The sequence below is a fragment of the Eubalaena glacialis genome, chromosome 15 (genome assembly GCF_028564815.1).
Source record: "Eubalaena glacialis isolate mEubGla1 chromosome 15, mEubGla1.1.hap2.+ XY, whole genome shotgun sequence".
NCBI lineage: Eukaryota > Metazoa > Chordata > Mammalia > Artiodactyla > Balaenidae > Eubalaena > Eubalaena glacialis.
In genome coordinates this window covers 46,730,319-46,745,535 of record NC_083730.1, presented here as the reverse complement: position 1 = coordinate 46,745,535, position 15,217 = coordinate 46,730,319, and the positions used below count along the sequence as shown (strand labels likewise).

General features: G+C 38.0%; 1 protein-coding gene across 1 annotated transcript in view; it reads left to right on the top strand.

Moving 5' to 3' along the window:
• The window catches only part of DSG4 (desmoglein 4), a gene marked incomplete at its 5' end in the record, with an annotated part of 35,920 nt that extends 26,477 nt beyond the window's left edge, over positions 1-9,443 (top strand). Inside the window, 4 exon segments of the mRNA XM_061169235.1 lie at positions 133-361; positions 1,950-2,246; positions 8,973-9,117; positions 9,341-9,443. Coding sequence (XP_061025218.1) covers positions 133-361; positions 1,950-2,246; positions 8,973-9,117; positions 9,341-9,443 — 774 coding nt within the window.
• Positions 9,444-15,217: the final 5,774 nt, after the last annotated feature.

Here is a 15,217-nt window from a genome sequence, read left to right as displayed (position 1 = left end):
AGGAACCTATCACTCACCATCTCAGCAATCAGTCATACTATTCCTCTATGCTGTGGCATCATCATGGGATATGAGAAAGAATTTTCTCCCTGACATCATTTATCCCAACACCCGATATGTTTTGCTGTTTCAGATGGCTCTGGGAAAACAGCCACGGGAACCATATGTATCGAAGTTCCTGATATCAATGATTACTGCCCAGTCATTGTTGCTGAGACGGAAACCATCTGCCTTGCCTCTCCCTCCATCCTTATCTCTGCAACAGACATTAACGATCACTCTTATGGGTCTCCCTTTACCTTCTGTGTTGTTGATGAACCCCCAGGGACAGCGGACAGTTGGGATATCAGATCAATAAGTGGTAAGCAGAATGCAAAGTTGCTCATACTTTAAGACCAAAAGCAAAAATAATTACCAAATAATTCAAGTCATGTAACAATACTTTCTAACTCTATTTCCACCAAGAGTGTAAAGAGCCCATAATAGTATGTGTGTTTGTACCAACTGTTGCTACTTTAAAATGAAGGCCTCACATCGATAAAAATTGAGAATAAATTTCAGGCAACATAACACTATATACCTTGGGTTCTTTTTCCTGAGATGTTAAATGTATAATAGAAAATGAAACATTATGAGGGAACCTCATTTGGGCTACAATAGCTCCCTAATCACATATTCATTTGGGGAAACAGGAAACTTCAGGAGGTAGGGTGGTAAGATGGGGGTCAGACTACAGAGTCCAAGGTAAGTGGAAAAACCCACCTTTCTGAGGCCACCAAGCTTCTCCATTCATCTTAAAATGATGCCAGAAAAAAATGCCACCATTAAGGACTTGGAGGAAATTAAGTCACCTGTTTTCTAGCCCTTTCCCACAAAACCACTTTAATATTTTAAAAAGCTAAGTAATTCCATTAAAATCAAGACAACTCTGAATTCACCTTTCCCTACAAAGCCCAATATGCTATTCTAAATAATTGCTAACCACTTTTCCCTCATTCAGATCCTAGATACTATGAGTAAAAACATAAGAAAAAATGTTCAGCACGAAGGTTTGTAAAGGTATTTAAATGATATTATGCATTTGCCTGTAAAAAATATAGTCACATTGGAAAGAATATTCTCAGGTCCTATTTACATGTTGGTGTTGAAGAACAGAATAAAATCCCACCTTGAATTGGGAGATTGGGATTGACATATATACACTAATATGTATAAAATGGATAACTAATAAGAACCTGCTGTATAAAAAAATAAATAAAATAAAATTCAAAAAAAAAAAAGAATAAAATCCCACCTAACAGGTTGTGGCCATGCCTTATTTGACTCTTATTTTGACCACAGGTCACATTTTGGTAGACCTAGCCAGCTTATCACATAACTAACTGAAAGTAATAACCCATAATAATAATAATAATAATAATAATAATAATAATAATTGACTGTTAAGGATTAATCAATTACTATTCATGATTTAGGAGTAAATCACCTCTAAACCCTCCTCGGGTTGATAAGCAAATTTCAACCTATGTTTTAAGCAATAGTTTCTATAAAAATCAATAGGTAATCATAGCACAAAGAATTAGGAAAATAATAGTTATTGGAATAATTTTAAATAATAGGACAACAGTTTTGAATAAGAGATAACAACAGTCTTCAGAAAGGTATTTGTAAACTACAATCCCAAATAGAAGACTTCCAATATTTCCTTTCAGCTCAATATTCTTCATTCACTGGACAAATATTCATTGAGTGCATATTATATGCTAAAGTATAATAGGATATAATATTATACTCTGGAAATAAGCATCATAAGCATTAATTTAAAAAAATACAATGTACTCTATGATTGAAGGAGCATGAAAAAAAATCAGGCCCTAAGTTAGTCTTGGGTATTAGGAAGGGTTACCCACAAGAAATTTTTATTTTCTCTCCCTTCTCTTCCTTCTCAGCTACCTCTGCAATCCTGACAGCTGAGCAGCCTTTATATCCCTTATATTACGAGATCCCAATCCTACTATAGGACAGTTTTAACAGAGCATGCAAATTGCCGCAGATCGTGGAGTTAAAGGCTTGCGACTGTGACACCGACCACATGTGCTTGTACCCGGGTACCACGGGCATCAGCACTGGGGACGGCAGCTCCGTTACCAGTGTGTCTGTCACTGATGACCAAACTGGGGGTTCAAATGTTGGTCTCGGACCAACAGGGATTGGCATGATTGCACTGGGCCTCTTACTACTGCTTCGTAAGTACTGGATTAAATCCCTCTTTTCAGCAGTTCTTCAAAATAAGAATGTAACCAGGTTCACTGGAATGGCTATGTTCAGTTTGGCCATTTCTTTATTTTTTTTAACATCTTTATTGGAGTATAATTGCTTTACAATGGTGTGTTAGTTTCTGCTTTATAACAAAGTGAATCAGTTATACATATACATATGTTCCCATATCTCTTCCCTCTTGCCTCTCCCTCCCTCCCACCCTCCCTATCCCACCCCTCTAGGTGGTCACAAAGCACCGAGCTGATCTCCCTGTGCTATGCGGCTGCTTCCCACTAGCTATCTATTTTACGTTTGGTAGTGTATATATGTCCATGCCACTCTCTCACTTTGTCACAGCTTACCCCTCCCCCTCCCCATGTCCTCAAGTCCATTCTCTACATCTGCGTCTTTATTCCTGTCCTGCACCTGAGTTCTTCAGAACCATTTTTTTCTTTTTTAGATTCCATATATATGTGTTAGCATATGGTATTTGTTTTTCTCTTTCTGACTTACTTCACTCTGTATGACAGACTCTAAGTACATTAGCATGCTTTTCTTTTGTTTTTTTTTAGCACCTTTATTGGACTATAATTCCTTTACAGTGGTGTGTTAGTTTCTGCTTTATAACAAAGTGAATCAGTTATACATATACACATATCCCCATATCTCTTCCCTCTTGCGTCTCCCTCCCCCCCACCCTCCCTATCCCACCCCTCTAGGTGGTCACAAAGCACCGAGCTGATTTCCCTGTGTTATGTGGCTGCTTCCCACTAGCTATCTATTTTACATTTGGTAGTGTATATATGTCCATACCACCCTCTCACTTTGTCCCAGCTTACCCTTCCCCCTCCCCGTATCCTCAAGTCCATTCTCTAGTAAGTCTGTGTCTTTATTCCCGTCTTGCCCTTAGGTCCTTCATGACATTTTATTTTTTATTTTTTTTAGATTCCATATATATGTGTTAGCATACGGTATTTGTTTTTCTCTTTCTGACTTACTTCACTCTGTATAACTGACTCTAGGTCCATCACCTCACTACAAATAACTCAATTTCATTTCTTTTTATGGCTGAGTAATATTCAATTGTATATATGTGCCACATCTTCTTTATCCATTCATCTGTTGATGGACACTTAGGTTGCTTCCAGGTCCTGGCTATTGTAAATAGAGCTGCAATGACCATTGTGGTACATGACTCTTTTTGAATTATGGTTTTCTCAGGGTATATGCCCAGTAGTGGGATTGCTGGGTCGTATGATAGTTCTATTTTTAGTTTTTTAAGGAACCTCCATACTCTTCTCCATAGTGGCTGCATCAATTTACATTCCCACCAACAGTGCAAGAGGGTCCCCTATTCTCCACACCCTCTCCAGCATTTATTCTTTGTAGATTTTTTGATGATGGCCTTTCTGACCAGTGTGAGATGATATCTCATTGTAGTTTTGATTTGCATTTCTCTAATGATTAATGATGTTGAGCATTCTTTCATGTGTTTGTTGGCAATCTGGATATCTTCTTTGGAGAAATGTTTATTTAGGTCTTCTGCCCATTTTTGGATTGGGTTGTTTGTTTTTTTTGATATTGACCTGCATGAGCTGCCTGTAAATTTTGGAGATTAATCCTTTGTCAGTTGCTTCATTTGCAAATACTTTCACCCATTCTGAGGGTTGTCTTTTTGTTTTGTTTATGGTTTCCTTTGCTGCGCAAAAGCTTTAAAGTTTCATTAGGTCCCATTTGTTTTTTTGTTTTTATTTCCATTTCTCTAGGAGGTGGGCCAAAAAGGATCTTGCTGTGATTTATGTCATACAGTGTTCTGCCTATGTTTTCCTCTAAGAGTTTGATAGTGTCTGGCCTTACATTTAGGTCTTTAATCCATTTCAGGTTTATTTTTGTGTATGGTGTTAGGGAGTGTTCTAATTTCATTCTTTTATATGTAGCTGTCCAGTTTTGCCAACACCATTTATTGAAGAGGCTGTCTTTTCTCCACTGTATATTCTTGCCCCCTTTATCAAAGATAAGGTGACCATATGTGCATGGGTTTATCTCTGGGCTTTCTATCCTGCTCCATTGATCTATATTTCTGTTTTTGTGCCAGTAGCGTACTGTCGTGATTACTGTACCTTTGTAGTATAGTCTGAAGTCAGGGAGCCTGATTCTTCCAGCTCCGTTTTTCTTTCTCAAGATTGCTTTGGCTATTCGGGGTCTTTTGTGTTTCCATACAAATTGTGAAATTTTTTGTTCTAGTTCTGTGAAAAATGCCAGTGGTAGTTTGATAGGGATTGCACTGAGTCTGTAGATTGCTTTGGGTAGTATAGTCATTTCCACAATGTTGATTCTTCCAATCCAAGAACATGGTATATCACTCCATCTGTTTGTATCATCTTTAATTTCTTTCATCAGTGTCTTATAATTTTCTGCATACAGGTCTTTTGTCTCCTTAGGTAGGTTTATTCCTAGATATTTTATTCTTTTTGTTGCAATGGTAAATGGGAGTGTTTTCTTAATTTCACTTTCAGATTTTTCATCATTAGTGTATAGGAAAGCAAGAGATTTCTGTGCATTAATTTTGTATCCTGCAACTTTACCAAATTCATTGATTAGCTCTAGTAGTTTTCTGGTAGCATCTTTAGGATTCTCTAGGTAGAGTATCGTGTCATCTGCAAACAGTGACAGCTTTACTTCTTCTTTTCCAATTTGGATTCCTTTTATTTAGTTTTCTTCTCTGATTGCTGTGGCTAAAACTTCCAAAACTATGTTGAATAATAGTGGTGAGAGTGGGCAACCTTGTCTTGTTCCTGATCTTAGGGGAAACGGTTTCAGTTTTTCACCATTGAGAATGATGTTTGCTGTGGGTTTGTCATATATGACCTTTATTATGTTGAGGTAAGTTCCCTCTATGCTTACTTTCTGGAGGGTTTTTATCATAAATGGGTGTTGAATTTTGTCCAAAGCTTTCTCTGCATCTACTGAGATGATCGTATGGTTTTTCTCCTTCAATTTGTTAATATGGTGTATCACATTGACTGATTTGCGTATGTTGGAGAATCCTTGCATTCCTGGAATAAACCCCACTTGATCATGGTGTATGATCCTTTTAATGTGCTGTTGGATTCTGTTTGCTAGTATTTTGTTGAGGAGTTTTGCATCTATGTTCATCAGTGATATTGGCCTGTAGTTTTCTTTCTTTGTGACATCTTTGTCTGGTATTGGTATCAGGGTGATGGTGGCCTCGTGGAATGAGTTTGGGAGTGTTCCTCTCTCTGCTATATTTTGGAAGACTTTGAGAAGGATAGGTGTTAGCTCTTCTCTAAATGTTTGCTAGAATTCGCCTGTGAAGCCATCTGGTCCTGGGCTTTTGTTTGTTGGAAGATTTTTAATCACAGTTTCAATTTCAGTGCTTGTGATTGGTCTGTTCATATTTTCTATTTCTTCCTGGTTCAGTCTTGGAAGGTTATACCTTTCTAAGAATTTGTCCGTTTCTTCCAGGTTGTCCATTTTATTGGCATAGAGTTGCTTGTAGTAGTCTCTTAGGATGCTTTGTATTTCTGCGGTGTCTGTTGTAACTTCTCCTTTTTCATATCTAATCTTATTGATTTGAGTCCTCTCCCTCTTTTTCTTGATGAATCTGGCTAATGGTTTATCAATTTTGTTTATCTTCTCAAAGAACCAGCTTTTAGTTTTTTTGATATTTGCTATTGTTTTCTTTGTTTCTATTTCATTTATTTCTGCTCTGATCTTTATGATTTCTTTCCTTCTGCTAACTTTGGGTTTTGTTTGTTCTTCTTCCTGTAGTTCCTTTAGGTGTAAGGTTAGATTGTTTATTTGAGATTTTTCTTGTTTCTTGAGGTAGGCTTGTATAGCTATAAACTTCCCTCTTAGAATTGCTTTTGCTTCATCCCATAGGTTTTGGATCGTCATGTTTTCATTGTCATTTGTCTCTAGGTATTTTTTGATTTCCTCTTTGATTTCTTCAGTGATCTCTTGGTTTTTTAGTAACGTATTGTTTAGCCTTCATGTGTTTGTGTTTTTTACGTTTTTTTCGCTGTAATTGATTTCTAATCTCATAGCATTGTGGTCAGAAAAGACGCTTGATCTGATTTCAATTTTCTTAAATTTACTGAGGCTTGATTTGTGACCCAAGATGTGATCTACCCTGGAGAATGTTCCGTGCGCACTTGAGAAGAAAGTGTAATCTGCTCTTTTTGGATGGAATGTCCTTTAAATATCAATTAAATCTATCTCGTCTATTGCGTCATTTAAAGCGTGTGTTTCTTTATTAATTTTCTGTTTGGAAGATCTCTCCATTGGTGTACGTGAGGTGTTAAGGTCCCCCACTAGTATTGTGTTACTGTCGATTTCCTCTTTTATAGCTGTTAGCAGTTGCCTTATGTATTGAGGTGCTCCTATGTTGGGTGCATATATATCTATAATTGTTATATCTTCTTCTTGGATTTATCCCTTGATCATTATGTAGTGTCCTTCCTTGTCTCTTGTAACATTCTTTAAGTCCATTTTATCTGATATCAGTATTACTACTCCAGCTTTCTTTTGATTTCCATTTGCATGGAGTATCTTTTTCCATCCCCTCACTTTCAGTCTGTATGTGTCCCTAGGTCTGAAGTGGGTCTCTTGTTGACAGCATATATATGGGTCTTCTTTTTGTGTGCATTCAGCAAGCCTGTGTCTTTTGGTTGGACCATTTAATCCATTCATGTTTAAGGTAATTATCGATATGTATGTTCCTATGACCATTTTCTTAATTGTTTTGGGGTTTTTTTTGTAGGTCCTTTTCCTCTCTTTTGTTTCCCACTTAGGGAAGTTCCTTAAGCATTTGTTGTAGAGCTAGTTTGGTGGTGCTGAATTCTCTTAGCTTTTGCTTGTCTGTAAAGCTTTTGTTTTCTGCTTCGAATCTGAATGAGATCCTTGCTGGGTAGAGTACTCTTGGTTGTAGCTTCTTCCCTTTCATCACTTTAAGTATATCATGCCACTGCCTTCTGGCTTGTAGAGTTTCTGCTGAGAAATCAGCTGTTATCCTTATGGGAATTCCCTTGTATGTTACTCGTTGTTTTTCCCTTGCTGCTTTCAATAACTTTTCTTTGTCTTTAATTTTTGGCAATTTAATTACTGTGTGTCTCAGCGTGTTTCTCCTTGGGTTTATCTTGTATGGGACTCACTGCGCTTCCTGGACTTGGGTGGCTATTTCCTTTCCCATGTTAGGGAAGTTTTTGACTATAATCTCTTCAAATATTTTCTCAGGTCCTTTCTCTCTCTCTTTTCCTTCTGGGACCCCTATAATGCGAATGTTGTTGTGTTTAATGTTGTCCCGGAGGTCTCTTAGGCTGTCTTCATTTCTTTTCATTCTTTTTTCTTTATTCTGTTCTGAAGCAGTGAATTCCACCATTCTATCTTCCAGGTCACTTATCCGTTCTTCTGCCTCAGTTATTCTGCTATTGATTCCTTCTAGTGTAGTTTTCATTTCAGTTATTGTACTATTCATCTCTGTTTGTTTATTCTTTAATTCTTCTAGGTCTTTTTTAAACATTTCTTGCATCTTCTCGAGCTTTGTGTCCATTGTTTTTCCGAGGTCCTGGATCATCTTCACTATCATTATTCTGAATTCTTTTTCTGGAAGGTTGCCTATCTCCACTTCATTTAGTTGTTTTTCTGGGGTTTTATCTTGTTCCTTCATCTGGTACATAGCCCTCTGCCATTTCATCTTGTCTGTCTTTCTGTGAATGTGGTTTTTGTTCCACAGGCTTCAGGATTGTAGTTCTTCTTGCTTCTGCTGTCTGCCCTCTGGTGGACGAGGCTATCTAAGAGGCTTGTGCAAGTTTCCTGATGGGAGGGACTGGTGGTGGGTAGAGCTGACTGTTGCTTTGGTGCACAGAGCTCAGTAAACTTTAATCCGCTTGACTGCTGATTGTTGGGGCTGGGTTCCCTCCCTGTTGGTTGTTTGGTCTGAGGCAACCCAACACTGGAGCCTACCTGGGCTCTTTGGTGGGGCTAATGGCAGACTCTGGGAGGGCTCATGCCAAGGACTACTTCCCAGAACTTCTGCTGCCAGTGTCCTTGTCCCCACGGTGAGCCACAGCCACCTCCCGCCTCTGCAGGGGACCCTCCAACACTAGCAGGTAAGTCTGGTTCAGTCTCCCCTGGGGTCACTGCTCCTTCCCCTGGGTCCCGATGCACACACTACCTTGTGTGTGCCCTCCAAGAGTGGAGTCTCTGTTTCCCCCAGTCCTGTTGAAGTCTTGCAATCAACTCACACTAGGCTTCAAAGTCTGATTCTCTAGGAATTCCTCCTCCCGTTGCTAGACCCCCAGGTTGGGAAGCCTGACATGGGGCTCAGAACCTTCACTCCAGTGGGTGGACTTTTGTGTTATATGTTTTCTCCAGTCTCTGAGTCACCCACCCAACAGTTATGGGATTTGATTTTATTGTGATTGTGCCCCTCCTACTGTCTTATTGTGGCTTCTCCTTTGTCTTTGGTTGTGGGGTATCTTTTTTGGTGAGTTCCAGTGTCTTCCTGTCAATGATTGTCCAGCAGCTAGTTGTGATTCTGGTGCTCTCACAAGAGGGAGTGAGAGCACGTCCTTCTACTCCACCATCTTGGTTCAGGGCCACAAATTTTGCTTCTTCCTTAGTTTTCTCCCACCAAAATTATCAGCTCTGTGAAGGCACCGTCAGTGGCTGCTTGTTTGTTGTATTTCCAGTGCCTTGCTCTGTGCAGTTCTGGAGAGGAGAGGGCCCCACACCATGCAGGGCTGCACAGGGAAACGGTGAGGGTGGTCTCCGGGCACAGAGAAAGAGGCAACTTACGGCTGAAGCCTTTACCGTGCTTTCTTTGGAAAGAAACAGGTGAGGCAGATTCCGTCCAGAAGTCTTGATTGGCAAAATGAATGAATTGAGTGCTCAACTGAGCAATCAATGAATGGACCAACTAGGTCTCACATTGGTAGCACAGATGCTGGTACTCACAAATGGCTCTTCATCTGGGACACAGGGATGGACACTTCCTCAACAGCTAACAGCGAAGGGAAGCATCGCAAAAATCAGACTCCACCGTGACCTAACCCGACAGCCGTGCCAGCCGCCGAGCCTCGGTTGAGCCCTTGTCTTTGCCTAGGGCCGTGGGCTCGGCGGTCGGGACCCGGAGGCCGCCTGTGGAGCTGGGAGCTACCTAGGCGGCCCCACGCAGGCTTAGCCGGGCGAGCGCCTGCCACCAACAGTTCTTGATAGGACTTGCTTAAGTACAAACTTAATAATAATTGATTTAAACAATTCTTAAATTTTTAACAATCTAGTAAGAATTATGATTACCTGATGTATACCCATCATTTATGCAGATTCTGACAATCAATAAATATGTTGATTGAATAAAAGAATGAACCATTAAATGATTATTATAAATTACCATATATGCTTAGATACATTTCTAGTCTCTCCTTTATTACACTAACATATTATTAAGTATGCTGATAATTCTGACTATTGTTACAGATGTACTACATTGTTTTTGGTATGTTTTGATATCTGCTAAGTGCAGTCGCCACCCATTACCTTTTATTTTTTTAAATTATCTTGGCACTTCTGATACACTCAAGTTTAGAAAAAATAGCAAACTTGATGGAAATTTGATTAAAAATAAAATTAAATTGAATGTATAAATGAATAACTTTGAGCCCTTCAAAAATAGCATTAATCTAATGCTTTGCTTTTTCTAGTGTGATATTTTACACAGGATAAATACTTCAGAAAAAAGTCAAAACTTCTGGAAATTTGAGACTGCTGGTAAATACTTTTCATTATAACCATTGACTGATTGATAGTTTTTATTTTCTTTCAAAACTATTTCCTCTATTTCTTATATATAAGCTCAGTAACCAAAAAAAAAAAAAAAAAAAAAAGAACCAGGAGAACAGTGACTTCAAAATCACTTGTGAAGTTTGCTCTGGAGTAGATAGGAGGAGGATGAGGCTGTTGGTGAGGAGATCAGAGGAAGTTCTTTCAATGAAACAAAGCAGTGAGGGACTGCTTTGAGTTTCATCTACACGTCCTGATCCCTGGGCTAACTAAATACTTAATTGTCCACGTCACAAAATCATATTTGAATTGTGCATTTCACATCATCAGCAAATAGTGGCAACCAGTTATGCCAGCTATGTCCCAAAGATGGCACTCTAACCTAAAAACACCAAGCCAGTAAATGCCCTTAAAACTGGATGACCCTCCCTGGAAGACCATCTGCTGAAAGAGCAGAACATGGACACTAAGACCCAGGCTTTCACCGCAAGAAAAATATGCTTCCTACTTTTACAAGGAATACAAATGAAATCAACAAAAAAGTCAGTGTTAGGATTTTAAGACTTTTTTTGCTATTGGTGCACCACTGATTATATTCCTAGTATAAAATTAATGTGTGCTTACTGTAGAAAATTTAGAAAATATAAAAACATAAAAAGAGACAAGCCTCTTAGATAGTCTCATTAACCAGAGGACAGACAGCAGAAGCAAGAAGAACTACAATCTTGAAGCCTGTGGAACAAAAACCACATTCACAGAAAGATAGACAAGAAGAAAAGGCAGAGGGCTATGTACCAGATGAAGGAACAAGATAAAACGCCAGAAAAACAACGAAATGAAGTGGAGATAGGCAACCTTCCAGAAAAAGAATTCAGAATAATGTTAGTGAAGATGATCCAGGACCTCGGAAAAACAATGGACGCAAAGCTCGAGAAGATGCAAGAAATGTTTAACAAAGACCTAGAAGAATTAAAGAACAAACAAACAGAGATGAATAATACAATAACTGAAATGAAAAATACACTAGAGGGAATCAATAGCATAATAACTGTGGCAGAAGAATGGATAAGTGACCTGGAAGATAGAATGGTGGAATTCACTTCTGCAGAACAGAACAAAGAAAAAAGAATGAAAAGAAATGAAGACAGCCTAAGAGACCTCTGGGACAACATTAAATGCAACAACATTTGCATTATTGGGGTCCCAGAAGGAGAAGAGAGAGAGAAAGGACCCGAGAAAATATTTGAAGAGATTGTAGTCAAAAACTTCCCTAACGTGAAAGGAAATAGCCACCCAAGTGCAGGAAGCACAGAGAGTCCCATGCAAGATAAACCCAAGGAGAAACATGCTGAGACACATAGTAATCAAACTGCCAAAAAATAAAGACAAAGAAAAATTATTGAAAGCAGCAAGGGAAAAACGACAAATAACATACAAAGGAAAAACGACAAATAACAAATAACATAAAAATTTTTCAGTACTTAAGGTTGATCCTTTATGCCAGGTTAACAGCTGATTTCTCAGCAAAAACTCTACAAGCCAGAGGGAGTGGCATAACATAATTAAAGTGATGAAAGGGAAGAACCTACAACCAAGAGTACTCTACCTGGCAAGGATCTCATTCAGATTCTATGGGGAAATCAAAAGCTTTACCGAGAAGCAGAAGCTAAGAGAATTCAGCACCACAAAACCAGCTCTACAACAAATGCTAAAGGAACTTCTCTAGGCAGGAAACACAAGAGAAGGAAAAGACCTACAAAAGCAAACTGAAAACAATTAAGAAAATGGTAATAGGAACATCCATATTGATAATTACCTTAAACGTGAATGGATTAAATGCTCCAACCAAAAGAAACAGGCTCACTAAATGGATACAAAAACAAGACCCATATATATGCTGTCTACAAGAGACCCACTTCAGACCTAGAGACACACACAGACTGAAAGTGAGGGGATGGAAAAAAATATTCCATGCAAATGGAAATCAAAAGAAAGCTGGAGTAGCAATACTCATATCAGATAAAATAGGCTTTAAAATAAAGAATGTTACAAGAGACAAGGAAGGACACTACATAATGATCAAGGGGTCAATCCAAGATGCACCCAACATAGAAACACCTCAATACCTAAGGCAACTGCTAACAGCTCTAAAAGAGGAAATTGACAGTAACACAGTAATAGTTGGGGACATTAAAACCTCACTTACACCAATTGACAGATCATCCAAACAGAAAATTGATAAGGAACACAAGCTTTAAATGACACAATAGACCAGACAGATTTAACTGATATTTATAGGACATTCCATCCAAAAACAGCAGATTACACATTCTTCTCAAGTGCGCACAGAACATTCTCCAGGATAGATCACATCTTGGGTCACAAATCAAGCCTCAGTAAATTTAAGAAAATTGAAATCAGGTCAAGCATCTTTTCTGACCACAACACTATGAGATTAGAAACGAATTACAGGCGAAAAAACGTAAAAAACACAAACACATGGAGGCTAAACAATACGTTACTAAATAACCAAGAGATCACTGAAGAAATCAAAGAGGAAATCAAAAAATACCTAGAGACAAATGACAATGAAAACATGACGATCCAAAACCTATGGGATGAAGCAAAAGCAATTCTAAGAGGGAAGTTTATAGCTATACAAGCCTACCTCAAGAAACAAGAAAAATCTCAAATAAACAATCTAACCTTACACCTAAAGGAACTACAGGAAGAAGAACAAACAAAACCCAAAGTTAGCAGAAGGAAAGAAATCATAAAGATCAGAGCAGAAATAAATGAAATAGAAACAAAGAAAACAATAGCAAAGATCAATAAAACTAAAAGCTGGTTCTTTGAGAAGATAAATAAAATTGATAAACCATTAGCCAGACTCATCAAGAAAAAGAGGGAGAGGACTCAAATCAATAAAATTAGAAATGAAAAAGGAGAAGTTTCAACAGACACCACAGAAATACAAAGCATCCTAAGAGACTACTACAAGCAACTCTATGCCAATAAAATGGACAACCTGGAAGAAATGGACAAATTCTTAGAAAGGTATAACCTTCCAAGACTGAACCAGGAAGAAACAGAAAATAGGAACAGACCAATCACAAGTAATGAAATTGAAACTGTGATTAAAAATCTTCCAACAAACAAAAGTCCAGGACCAGATGGCTTCACAGGTGAATTCTAGCAAACATTTAGAGAAGAGTTAACATCCATCCTTCTCAAACTCTTCCAAAAAATTGCAGAGGAAAGAACACTCCCAAACTCATTCTATGTGGCCACCATCACCCTGATACCAAAACCAGGCAAAGACACTACAAAAAAAGAAAATTACAGACCAATATCACTGGTGAATATAGATGCAAAAATCCTCAACCAAATACTAGCAAACAGAATCCAACAACACATTAAAAGGATCATACACCATGATCAAGTGGGGTTTATCCCAGGGATGCAAGGATTCTTTAATATACACAAATCAGTCAATGTGATACACCACATTAACAAATTGAAGAATAAAAACCATATGATCATCTGAATAGATGCAGAAAAAGCTTTTGACAAAATTCAACACTGATTTATGACAAAAACTCTCCAGAGAGTGGACATAGAGGGAAACTACCTCAACATAATAAAGGCCATATACGACAAATCCACAGCAAACATCATTCTCACTGGTAGAAAACTGAAAGCATTTCCTCTAAGATCAGGAACAAGACAAGGATGCCCACTCTCACCACTATTATTCAACATAGTTCTGGAAGTCCTAGCCACGGCAATCAGAGAAGAAAAAGAAATAAAAGGAATACAAATTGGAAAAGAAGAAGTAAAACTGTCACTGTTTGCGGATGACCTGATACTCTACATGGAGAATCCTAAAGATGCCACCGGAAAACTACTAGAGCTAATCAATGAATTTGGTAAAGTTGCAGGATACAAAATTAATGCACAGAAATTCTTTGCATTCCTATACACTAATGATGAAAAATCTGAAACAGAAATTAAGGAAACACTCCCATTTACCATTGCAACAAAAAGAATAAAATACCTAGCAATAAACCCACCTAGGGAGACAAAACACCTGTATGCAGAAAACTATAAGACACTGATGAAAGTAATTAAAGATGATACTAACAGTTGGAGAGATATACCATGTTCTTGGATTGGAAGAATCAATATTGTGAAAATGACTATACTACACAAAGCAATCTACAGGTTCAGTGCAATCCCTATCAAACTACCAGTGGCATTTTTTACAGAACTAGAACAAAAAACCTTAAAATTTGTATGGAGACACAAAAGACCCTGAATAGCCAAAGCAGTCTTGAGGGAAAAAAACAGAGCTGGAGGAATCAGACTCCCTGACTTCAGAATATACTACAAAGCTAAAGTAATCAAGACAATATGGTACTGGCACAAAAACAGAAATATAGATCAATGGAACAGGATAGAAACCCAGAGATAAACCCACACACCTATGGTCAACTAATCTATGACAAAGGAGGCAAGGATATACAATAGAGAAAAGATAGTCTCTTCAATAAGTGGTGCTGGGAAAACTGGACAGCTACATGTAAAAGAATGAAATTAGAACACTCCCTAACACTATACACAAAAATAAACTCAAAATGGATTTGAGACTTAAATGTAAGACCAGATACTATAAAACTCTTAGAGGAAAACATAGAAAGAACACTCTTTGACATAAATCACAGCAAGATCTTTTTTGATCCACCTCCTAGGGTAATGGAAATAAAAACAAAAATAAACAAATGGGACTTAATGAAACTTAAAAGCTTTTGCACAGCATAGGAAACTACAAACAAGACTAAAAGACAACCCTCAGAATGGGAGAAAATATTTGCAAACGAATCAACAGACAAAGAATTAATCTCCCAAATATATAAACAGCTCATGCAGCTCAATATTAAAAAAACAAACAACCCAATCCAAAAATGGACTGAAGACCTAAATAGACATTTCTCCAAATGTCCAAAGAAGGCATACAGATGGCCAAGAAGCACGTGAAAAGCTGCTCAACATCACTAATTATTAGAGAAATGCAAATCAAAACTGTAATGAGGTATCACATCACACCAGTTAAAATGGGCATCATCAGAAAATCTACAAACAACAAATGCTGGAG